Source organism: Acipenser ruthenus, chromosome 46 (genome assembly GCF_902713425.1).
Source record: "Acipenser ruthenus chromosome 46, fAciRut3.2 maternal haplotype, whole genome shotgun sequence".
In the NCBI taxonomy this organism is placed as follows: Eukaryota; Metazoa; Chordata; class Actinopteri; order Acipenseriformes; family Acipenseridae; genus Acipenser; species Acipenser ruthenus.
In genome coordinates, this window is record NC_081234.1 from 8,832,537 (window position 1) to 8,844,591 (window position 12,055).

A 12,055-nucleotide genomic window follows, 5' to 3' on the forward strand; every position below is an offset into this window, starting at 1 on the left:
GGAGCACCCAGCTTGGGGACCCACGAGAGCTGCAGGGCTGGCTGGATCCAGTCAGCTGACCTGCCATCGTTACGCATTGAGAAACAAGAGGTGTGGCTTCGGAGTGGCGTCCGTTTCAAAGACTGACGCATCATGAACGCTGCACTCTCTCCCTTATTAAATTAGTCTTCATTTTCAAATCAACGACACGGTTATAGGATGGGTTATGTAGGACACATCCATTAAGAGGAAATACCAATTTAACGTTTTTCAAAATTTGAATGCTTGAGTCCTTGAATTATATTTATTGGTAGTTTTTAGTAAAGTTAACAAAACTTCCCAAGGTTAGAAGACAGGTGTAAAACTCCTCAATAATCGCCTGCATTATCTTGCGCCCGTTTACAGAATTCTACATGGTTTTCATAAATTTGTATCTAAAAGGCAACAACTTGATCACTCAGATTTCCATTTTTTCTCTTCTCTATTTCTGAATTTCTGTACAGCAATTTGAAGAGCGTACCTAAAAAAGGCAAACCTAAGCACCACTATATTTGATTTTTCACTCCGTCCTTGTCGGGTTGGATAGTTAAAATTAAATTTGAATAAATCTGATCATGAATTCGCCACAAGCCACACACTCCTCAGACCACTGGCTCTTGTGTGTTTCCAATGCATAACCTGTACTTCTGCAGAAAGGATCAGGAAAAACAGAAAAGAAACCAAAAGAAAAAGGAGAGGGAAAGAGAGAGAAAGCCGTTTATACCTTGAAGAACTGTCAACCATGCAGAGTGATGAGAGAGCCCAATAGAATTCCCTGCCAAGCATGTATACTCCCCAGCATCCTCAAAAGAGACATTCCTCAAGTGGAGGACTTCCATTTCCTTGTCCGTCGTGTTAACCCCGGCCGTCTAGAAGAGAAAATGGAAGCAAACCGACAAAAAGCAAAAACGCCTTTGAGACCAGGTGTGAGAAAAAGGGAGGAGGGGGTTTCTGGAGGGTGGCGTTTCCTCCCTGGCACGCACCCCCAACCCCCAGACTGAGGACACCCTTGTTAGTCTAGGTTTTGGTTAAAAATTGACAGCTTCCCCTATTCTGACCCGTCACCATTTTTCAGAGCTTCCGCCCCATTTCTCCATCTCGACATGCAGGAGATGGGAGACATGGAAAATCCGATCACGGAATGCCGACCCCCGGCTGGTTTTTGAGATTTAGAGCTTGGGAAAAGGGTAGAGAGTTAAGGGAAAGTTGAGGAAGATAGGAGTTACCTGGTTTCCCCACAAAGTCTCCTTTCTAAGCCTCACAGAACAGAGAAGTTGGTAGCCACTGAAGGGTTCAAGGTGTTGATTGGCCATTTTGCTAGCGTTCCTTGACTTTTCAACATTACTTTGCATGTGTACAGTGGATTATCCAGATGGAGGAGTGTCCTTTAAAAGGGGCATCATCTATTCAATACATTTACTAGACACAGATAATCCATCGCTCATGCGTCTGAGCAGCACCAAGGATCTGAAGACTAGCTCAGCCAATGGAAAACCACGGGCTGACCATTCGCAACTCATACCTTAGGAAGACTAGCCAAGAGAAGAAGAAGTCTAACTGATCTCACACTGTTCTAGATTGAAACGGATCAAAGCCACCATAGCAAAACTTGGCTGAAGTTACCCTCAATTCATCAGTACTGGACTGCAAGCTTTAACCAACCTACTTCTGTTTTGGCGTCTTACTCTGAAGGATGAAAACTCATTTTCCCACATGCTGCCGTTTGAGATCTGCTTGGGTTACTGAACTAGATGTGATCCTTGTCAAGGACGTGCTACTAACATAAATCAGATGCCAGAAACAAGCTAAATCACACATCTTTCAATTGATAATCACCCATGGCTATCTGAATCTCTTTAAAAAAACACCTACAGACTTGGCTGTTAACACCAAGTCCAGGAGCAGATAAAGCAGCAGAGAGATTGTAATGGGGAGGGGTTCTATAAAACAGGGGACAAGGGGTTTTGTTTCGCCTGGCTTAGAGGAACGCAAGAGGGTAAGAATAGAAGCAAACAAACAGAAGAAACTAAGGAAAGGGTATCTGGAAGGAGATTAAGCGATGGGTCAGAGGTTCCCCTCGGCAATGCTTAAGGAAAGGGAAGACTCAAAAGCACATTGGGGGCGGCAAGGTGAGGATTTTCCATGGGTGTCAAACACCGGGAAGAAACACAAAAACGCAGGAGGGAGGAGAGAAACAGCTGGTGGTTTCTTTGCTCGTTCGGTCAGTAGTCGAGTGGAGCAGGTGTCTCTGGACGTTACCTCTTGCCTCGGGCCTGGTGACCGTTAGCCACGCAGACTGGTTGGCTTCTCCTATATAATTGGACACTTTACAAATATACTCTCCACTCTCCTCCTCGGTGACATTGTACAGGCTGAGCACTTCCGCGTCCGAACTATTAATCCCGGAGTGCTGGAAACAAACCAGTGAGACAACAAGAATGGTGAAAAAAAAACCTCTCTTCAAAGCATCATGTCATCTCAGCCTGGCCATCGTTATCAAGCAACCAGACATACACTGACAAGGCATTATCTTATATCGAGCCAATTGGAAGCAAAATCAATCTAGCCAATTGGCTGGCTCTCAGGGTTCTGGTGATTGGATATTTAGGTACTGTAGGGAGCCAATGGGTAGTGACATCACAATTTGAAAGAGGTCTCCAGGGAGGGACTATTCTGTGGACTTGTGTGATAAGGCCAGTTGTTTGAACTAGTGTGCCCATTTACAGCTGTGTCAGTCTGACCTGTTATCATCGTTTGCATTTATCTGAAGATGGGGCAGTTATCTAGACTGGGGATACCAAGGTATTTAGGAGAGCAAGCAAGGGGTCACAGTGGGGTAAAAGGGGCGACAGACCCCAGCCGTTCTAAAGTCCACCATCTGTCCTAATACATGAAGGTTGGTTTATAGACAGGGTGAATTATTAACACATTACTGCAGAACACATACTGTTTTGAGGACGATGTGGCTTCATGTATGTAGTGTCATGTATGTACAGTACTGGCACAAATGATGGCAAAAAATAATTTACATCAAGACTAGGGGTTGGGAGTGTATTGCCCATTTTTCCTCACTCAGACCGCTTACTTATCTAAATGAATCATATTTAGGGTACCACTGAACTTGAGACTGATGGCTCATTAAAATCCTTAGAATATTTTTAAAAAGAGGAGACCATTTTCTATTCAGGGATTGCAAGATATTTAGTGAGCAAGTAGTCTGAGTGAAGTTATCTGGCAACAAACTCCCCGTCCCCAGCTGTGCTGCTTTCCTGGAACAAGGAAAACATTTTGGAGTGCCATTCTACTTGTGAGAGGTCTCGCTAATTAAAATCCTTGGCATATTTTTTTAAAGAGGAGACAATTATCTATTCAGAGATACCAAGAAAAAAAAAAAAGTGTCCAGAGAGGCTGCAATGTGTCATGCAAATTACCACGTGCACGATCCACAGCCACGTGAGAGTACTCTCGTGTCAAGTCCCAAGTGTGTCGCATGCATCATATCTCTGTTGCAGTGCTCGAAAACGGCTCCCGGGGGGCGCTTGCTGTTGAAGACAATACCTTGAGAACCTGGACAAAGGGATTCCCATCCGGCCCCAATCGGCTGCCGTTGATCTGCATGTGCTTCAGCCACTGGATGTGGGGCTGGGGGTCGCTGTACACCTTGCAGGTGAACTCCACATCGCTGCCCAGTACGGCGGTCCTGTTTGCGGGCAGACCGGCCTGAAGAATGGGCCTGTGTGGAGAACGCTCTGGAACACAAGAGACAGATAGACAGGAGTTAGACTGGGGCTTTTTCAATTAGAGGTTTGACACGCCTTGTTGAGAATGAAGGTAAAGATCAAGCTCATGGCTGTTGTCTTACAGTAGCTGTGCAGGAATTCCCTGTAAAGTCTCACTGGTATAATAAAACCAATAGGACATTCTGTTTTAGCTCAGAAAGCAAAGTAGATGTTAAAACTGATTTATATTCTTGAAGCAACCTACCCTTTACGTGACCCCAGTCACTTAATCCTTCAGCTCTTTTCCAGAGGTTAAACTTGACCCCCCCCCCAAAAAAAAACTTCCTCCTCACTCACACATCCGCCCGGCAACAAGAACCTTAAAATCAAGAAGTCGTTTCGGACATGCTTCTAACCCTTTTGTTAATCTCATTGTTTCCGTAGCCCCTCTTCCCCCATGTTCACCTCAAACCCAAACTATTCCCCCACAAGCTGTGCTCCTAAACAAGGGGCCTGTCCAAATGTTCGTTGGTGTTTCTCTTTGCCAAGGAAATGCTACAATTACTCAGGATAATGGTTGTTTTTCTGCCTAGTCTGACAGCATATGCAATTAGTCCTGCACTCCCTCCCTCCCTCCCTCCCTCTCCTTGTTTGAGAAAACAAATCAGACTGAGGGGTTAAAGACTGCCAGCCCGGCTGTCACAAGAACGAGCAAAAGGACGCCAAAATCAGAAAAGTTGGAGATTAGATTTCTTTTTTTTTTTAAACACAGAATAAAAAATGAGAAATGTTTAGTAATTTGTCATCATTCCTATCCCAAAACCAGGACTTCCCATTGAAACAAGTTTCTTTCGCTCTCCCTCGTCGATGCTTTTTCCTGCCCGATGGATTCTTTCTCTCTTGTTGCATCTTCGTTTAATGAATTCACTACCAAAATAAAACTGGAAGCAGCAAAGCAATTAAAAACAGGTGCAAGACTAAAGCAAAAAAAAAAAAAAAAAAAGAATTTGAAAGAAAATGCATAAAAAAGTTCCTTCAGACTCAATTAGAAAAAAAGTCTCCTTTCCTCCAGAGCGTGTGTAAAGACTTCCAGACCCCCCACCCTCCACCACCACCGAGTTGAAGGGTGGTCCCACTCCAGAATTAAATTATAAACTGCAATTGAGAAGAGGGGTGTGGGGGCTTCCTGTCAGATTCCCAAATAATCCAACGTGGTTAGACACCCCACCCCATCTTCAAAACAATTCCTTTTTCCGTATTTACATTGAGGGGTGGGGAGGGTGCAGATAGATCTTGATTAATGGTTCCCAACCAAGCTGTTGTTCTTTGAAGGCATTTGCAGAGAAGATTGTCTGTTTGAAAGGGTTTTCCTTTTCCCTCAGAAGTCTCGATGAAGTGAAGTTAGGGATGGTTTTGTTCAGCGTTGGCAAAGAGTACCTTTACAATGATGCGTCTCCCCCTTTATACTGCAGAAGTTATAAGGCCTGGGTGTTCCATTCGCTCCATTATTCCATTACACTAGAACTTATTACACTTGTAACTGCAGCTCCTGACTATAGCATTATGAAGCACTATGCACAGAAACAAGACGTTTGCAAATTGAAAAGTACAAAAATTGCAAAAGATACTACAGATTAGGAGAAGCCAGGTTTAAGGAACAGTTTCTTATTACAGACTAGACCACTAAATGAAGCAATCCCTCAAAAAAAAAAGAATGGGAAAAATCCATAACGATTTAAAATGAGTTCATAACCACACTATGCCGGTGGGTCAGACCAGGGTCAAGGTGATTGAATATGGGGCAAGTGCAGAATCATAGAGTCAGAAATTACATCTGACTACCAAAACTGCAGCGTTCCATTCCTGCAACTCCGTGCACGACTCCATTGCAACGCTGCCAGCTGTCTCTGCAGATTACATCTCAGATGAAGTTGTAAGCATGCCTTATTAAAATGTGCAAATTGGTTGATACTTGCTTACACCTGAAAAACTATTGAATATTAGCTTTGTGTCCGTGGAGCTGGGAAAGATGTCACGAAAAATCAATATACAAACAAGCCCTTGGATGCCTATGTTAGCTATAATGAAGACCTCATTAAGAATATCCTGTAGCTAATGCATTTGAAGGTACCGTACGGTAATCTATTACATTTTAAAAGGCCTTCAGGACAGGAGGGCTGGGTGTAGAAGTGTATTTTTCAGAATTTTGTAAAGTCTTTTTGAAATTCTTCTATTAAAATACTGTCATCCGGATCAAGCTCAGATCAAAGTGCACCTCCGTCTTGAAATATTTCGTGAATAGCGGTGTTTTATAAACATGCGTAGCAATGAAGTATGTCGAAGACAAAAAAAATAAATAAAAACTGGTCATGTTCCCAGGATAGGGGGAGGGATAAGGCTACAAGGCAGCTGTGCAGTGGTGGTAGCAACCAGCCCGTGTGGAACATTAACAAAACACACCCAGACCACCCCGATCTCTACGGCTCATTAACGCCACCTTTTCCAACAGGACGATCCTCCTCTGTCAACAGTTCTGAGTTTCTTATACCTCGTTTCCATGCTCCCCTCAACCCGGGCTGAACCCCTGCTGCCCCCGATACTGCGTTTCCATGTTCATTTAGACGACCCGCGTTGGCTGCCAATCCGAGCTGCCCCTGATTTTTTTTCAGACCCTTTCCCAAAGCGGGATGGGTGGAAGTACGTCACAACACTGACCAATCAAGCGACGAGGGGGCGTAAACATGGAATCCACACCCGGGGTGAGCAGGCTTGTGCTTTAACATTCTAAATGCTCCAAAGAAGTGTTAGGATTGTTGGAAGCAAAGCAACAGCGTCCATCCTTTTCAGTTTTGTAATCAAAACGAACGCTGCCTTAGTTGCGAGGCTTGCCTATTTTGACAATTCTCCAAGACTTTTGATTTGATTTCACTTGCACAACAAATCAAAACAGAAGCAATGCGATGTCAGCAGCAGGCAGGGTAGCGTTACATTTTTGCCCGCGATTCCCAGTGCGTTCTCCCCCCTGCTTGCCACTCACCCACTACGTCCAGCTGGTATGTGTGGTTGATGCTCCCATACTTGTTCTCCACCATGCAGGTGTAGTTGCCCTTGTCTGAGGGCACCACCGAGTCCAGGATGATGCTCCAGGTGTGCTCCCGCACCTGTGGAGACAAAGAGAGAGAGACACAGAGCTCAGAGAGCTAGCAGGACCAGGGACTTGACCTTAACTTGCTAGGAGTGCCCTGAAGATATCTTAACTATTCTCGCTTAGATTCACTGTGCATCATGTTCTGTTTCAGCCATCTCATCCTGGTGGCTTAAATTCTCCCCTTCCCTCCCCCCAAGCGGCCTCAATAGAGCTCTTAGTCATGCCCAGGTAGAGCAGCGGGGGGGGGTGGGGTGGGGGGGGGAGTAGGCTTCTGGGTTAAACTGGCTTCTGAACAAACAGATTCTCACATTTCTCCCTTTTTTTTAAAAAATTTCCTCAAGTTATAAGTGAGCAAACCCAAACCACCCCTATTACCTGGAGCAATTTAGATTCACACTGTGGCACAGCTATCTTGGTCAATGACAGCAGTCTAGACCCCGTTCAAATATAAAACCAAGGAACCAGCTGGTCTAGGCGACTATCTCTGTTGCAATTCTATGCTATATAAAACACACAGAGATACGCGATGGGCATTGCAAAGCAGGTTCCGATTCATTCAGATCCAATCTGGTTTTAACCTCTTCCGATAGCTCTATGATGCCACCATCCTTAGGGCAGCATCCGCAATCACCTGTTATCTGGTCCCTTTATAGATGTAACACCTCATATAAAAACAAATTTAAATCATAAAGAAGAAACCTTTTGGGGAAAAATATAAATTTCTGTACATTAGACAGGCATTAGCCAGATATCTGGGAATCCACCTGAAATGTTTGCTAGAAGAGAATATAGCCGGTAAACATGACCTTCATTTGCAATGCGAGCAGCGGGCTGAGTTGTGCATTTGAGAACCACGTATCAATGTAACAGGAAGGCGGCAGAGAAATCCCTCTCCTCCAGGCACTTGTATTGTTCAACAATAATCCCTCCTTTGTGGCGTTGGGTTTCACCTCTCGAGTCTCAGCCTTGCAAAAAGGTGTCAAACATTTCTCATTAAGAAAGATTTGGCTCGAGACACGCTTCTCCCTCTCGGTAATTCAGGGTTAGACCACGTTAGCAGCAGCTCTGTTACTCTCTCGGCATAAGGCAGCTCACAGCTAGTGTTAGGATAACAGACTAGAGGAAAGAAAGTGTGATCAATCTGCAATCGATGTAGAAACTTCATGATAGTGGGACACCAGTGACAAGGCTGCTTGTGAGAAGTAGTAATGGATTGTAAAGCCTTGGTGATGTCCTGGATGAATCGCACAAGGCAGTGGGGGAGAGGCGTACCTTGTAGCCTCCGATGCGGTGGTCAGGCTTGAACTCCTTGCCATTCTTCAGCCAGCGCAGGCTAGGGGTGGGGCTGCCCTTCGCTGGGCATCGGAACTTCACCGTCTTGGCAGCCGGCACGGCGTGGAGCTTCTTTTCCATCTTGTCGGGCATGGCCCAGAACGGGAGCACCGCTGGAGAGAGAGAGAGAAATTATTTATTATTATTATTATTATTTATTTCTTAGCAGACGACTATCCAGGACGACTTCCAATTGTTACAAGATATTACATTATTTTTACATACAATTACCCATTTATACAGTTGGGTTTTTACTGGAGCAAATCTAGGTAAAGTTAAGCTATTATTATATTCAGTGGGTGAGAAATTGGGCTTCATTGGTTAAACTCTGAAGCACACTTACGAATCTGCTTCTGGCTGCTGGACCCTTCCTTCTCCTCCGAGGAAGAGTCGTCATCCTCCTCGTCCTCCGAGGAAGGATGAGCGTCGGCTGAAAGAGAAGAGGAAGAAGCGGGTTAGAGTCCAGCAGCAGGGGCCAGGCATACCCAGCTCAGCATGGGACTTGTCCACAGGGTCCAGAGGGTCCAGAGCCAGACCTCCGATCAAAACGCGCACACAGTTTCATGAGAACCACACGAGCAGGCTTAAAAAGATACAGCCTTGCACATTCAGTCAAGAAGGCATGAGTACCTTGGTTGGTCCAATTCACAACATAACACATGGCTTGTTAGAACTAAATACCCACGCAAAGGTTCATTACATTTTGGCGAGGGGGTCTTGAAATTTTCATTGAGACAAACTTGTGAGCCTGAAAACACACACACACATCCAAGCCTACAAAACCCCTTAACCAATCAGATCACATTACTGCCTTTCTTGAAAGCCTCTTCAGTAAAGCTAGGAATACTGTGAAGCACACTAAAGATCAAATCCATTAGGATCTACCGATTCCCAGTGAAGATCAAGTTTAAATTCTCCATCGCACAATAAATAGTTATTTTGACGTTGATGTGTACATTGCTACAAACTCTTTGTAGATTCACACATTACTACAAATACTCAAACAAAGCAGCTGAACAGGTTTCCCAGCCGAGTCCCCTAGGATTGCGTATCCCAGGCTTCACAGCAAGAGACCTGATATTAAGCAGGTTTGAACATGTCTGTTGAGAATGAGATGGCTGACAAGCAGAATATCTTCCTAGAGACGGGGTAGACCAGGAATGTTGAAGTTCAGAGCCCCCAAACACAGCTAGTGAGTATTGGCATAGCCCAAAATATTGGAGGGGGGGGTGAAATATCTCGTCTCCCATGTGCTTCTTTCTGTAGGCCACTCCACATCTTAGTCCGCAGATTGCCTTAACGTAATCGAAAACGTGCCTGGAAAAATGATTGTCGTTTTGTTCAAAAGATGAGAGAAGAACAGATGTCAAACCAGAGACTCTTTCAAACGGGCAGGGGCGTGAACCCAGATCCTAGCAAGAGCGATCCCCTTACAAGCCAACAGAACCCGGGCCTTCGGACTAGCTCTACAAATCTGGATTGCAGATGGTTTCCCCGAGAAAGGTTCACTTAGTTTCTTGGACAACACAAATCTAGTCAATAAATATGGAAAGCAGGTTGTTTGGTATCGACCATTCTATAAAGATCACATGACGGCAGTCGTGTTAGGTTGGAGGTCAAAGAGTTTACATATATTACACCATACAGAATGAAACCCAGATGTCAGTAGATGAAATGAAGGTTCTTATGGAGATGACAGATGAAAAAAAAAAAAAAACTCCCAGAAGGGAGAGGAATGGGTTTTAGGAAGCAATGGGGGTTGTGGTGATCCCATGATAAAGTTGCCCCCCACCCACAACGTACCTGAGACGTTGACGGAGAAGAAGGTGGTCTCGCTGCCCAGGGGTCCGATGCCTTCGCAGGAGTACAGCCCCGAGTCGCCAAGCTCCGTGTTCTGGATCTCCAGCTGACCTGGCATGATGTGGATGTGCTCTCCTCCCAGTAGGGCCACGCGGTCCTTGGTCCAGTTCACACTGGTCATGTCGTCCCGCATGTTGCAGCGTAGCTCCAAGGACTCTCCGGGGCGCACCACGTACGTCTCCACTCGCGCGTCCGGCGGGACTGAGTCAAAAAATAATAATAAAAACACATGCAAATTTGGTCCGGTGGGTGGTGAAGCCGGAATTAAACTCAATTCAACAACAAATCAATTCTCAGGAAGTCGTTTTACTCGTTCCATAACTTAAAACTTAAGACACAATCCAAAGTAGACGAACAAAAGAATTGGACGTCCAAAAAGTATTTTCTCTAGGGTGACTTGATCAATTTAAACCCTGTCTGGACAAGCCACGACTGGATTTTTTTAAGGGTATTTCACAGCACCAGGATGGATCTGCCACTTATTTTTAGGGTTTATCCCAGGATAACCACAGACAGGTGGTGGATACAATCCACGGTGATTCCCCAGTGCTGTAAAACAGCCATAAAAAAATCCAGTTGTGGCTTGTCTATGACAGTGTAGATTCACCAAACCAACCCCTTCATTTCTTGTAATTTTCCCTCAGTTCAACTCTTGCTACTACTAAAAAAGTCTCCGATTCCAGAACGCTTCTTAAGCAAACAAGTATGACAAAACCCAGCCAAAAAAAAATAAAAAATACAACCTTTCTTCTGACACCACTGTACTACCTCCATGCGTGTTCAATAGAGCTTGAAAACAAAACAGACACCAGAGCCTTTGAAGAGACACGGAGAGAAAGACGAAGACAGAGACAGACACAGGAGTCCCATCACCATGGCTTTAGGTTGATGAAATACATGGAAGAGGTGGTTTAGAAGGAATGCTTGTTGGAAGCTGGACAATGTCCTCCAGTCATGTCCGAGGGGAGGGGGGAGGCTTCCTCATTCGCCCAGGCTTACACACTTCAGTCTTTAGATTCTGGTCTTCCTGCAGCTTTAGAAGAGCCAATTGCACTGGATTGGTAGATTTGGTGAATTTTTCCAAACCTCAAATCTTCTCTGGCTTGGCGTTCCTTTGGATCCCTCCCTTTGGGACTCAGTGGCTCCAGAAGAAGTCAATGATCCAGCAAACATCTCAGTTGGAGTTGGAGAACCATTTTAGCTGGCCTCAACAACAGACTGAAAAATCAACACCAGGTCTGAAATCCGACAATCCAGCAGTCTGATCCTAAAAATCAGACAAGCTACGAATGGAGGGTTTTAAAAGGGAGCTACCGTCAAAATCTCATAAGAACTGAAGGATAGATTTCTATTCCTCTCGAACATTAACATGTTTTTGTTAAATCAGAGGAGAACAGACTTTCTGGTGGTTTCCCACCACCACCTTCGAGAGGCTGATAATCATTGTGGAACAGGCATATCCCGCATTTGAATTCAATTATAATAAAATAATTGGTGACTCAGTTTAGAACTGGAGACTTCATGGGAAATAAGGACATTAACATTTAGCTTATTTTAATTCTGATGATCTAGAATCTCAGCACACAACCGATTACACAAAAAAACCATACAAACACACACAGATAAAACAAATATACAGACAAAGTGAACAGACGTATACAAACGTATCCACAAATATATACATGTAAAGCAAAAACAAGATAAGGAAATACAGAAAACAGTTCTTGCCCCCCCGATGAGAAAGCTATAGAGGAAACTACTGCAGACAAATCATCAACAGTTACAAATTTGATGGCCATTCAAACCACCCCGCATCCCTCCCTCCCCCTCCACTCTCAACACCCTAGGTCAGAATCATAGTTTCCACTTTCTCGCGCTGAAATTTCAGAAATTGAATTGCACTGACGTTTAGACCTTGCCTGCACCCAGGGTCCTGGCGTTAGCGGGACAAATCGAATTTGGGGGTGGGGGGGGGGTG

At 44.7% G+C, this 12,055-nt stretch overlaps 1 protein-coding gene across 3 annotated transcripts in view; it reads right to left on the minus strand.

Moving 5' to 3' along the window:
• LOC117397731 (fibroblast growth factor receptor 1) overlaps positions 1-12,055 on the minus strand; it is a 41,403-nt gene that overhangs the window by 12,727 nt on the left and 16,621 nt on the right. Inside the window, exons 3-8 of one of the 3 annotated variants that reach the window (XM_059013787.1) lie at positions 10,021-10,278; positions 8,561-8,647; positions 8,158-8,330; positions 6,775-6,898; positions 3,577-3,767; positions 2,278-2,428 (exon numbers count right to left, since the gene is read on the minus strand). In XM_059013787.1, coding sequence (XP_058869770.1) covers positions 2,278-2,428; positions 3,577-3,767; positions 6,775-6,898; positions 8,158-8,330; positions 8,561-8,647; positions 10,021-10,278 — 984 coding nt within the window. Of the gene's footprint in view, positions 1-742; positions 888-2,277; positions 2,429-3,576; positions 3,768-6,774; positions 6,899-8,157; positions 8,331-8,560; positions 8,648-10,020; positions 10,279-12,055 lie in introns of all 3 variants that reach the window. The other 2 variants (XM_059013789.1, XM_059013790.1) reach the window with 2 other exon arrangements.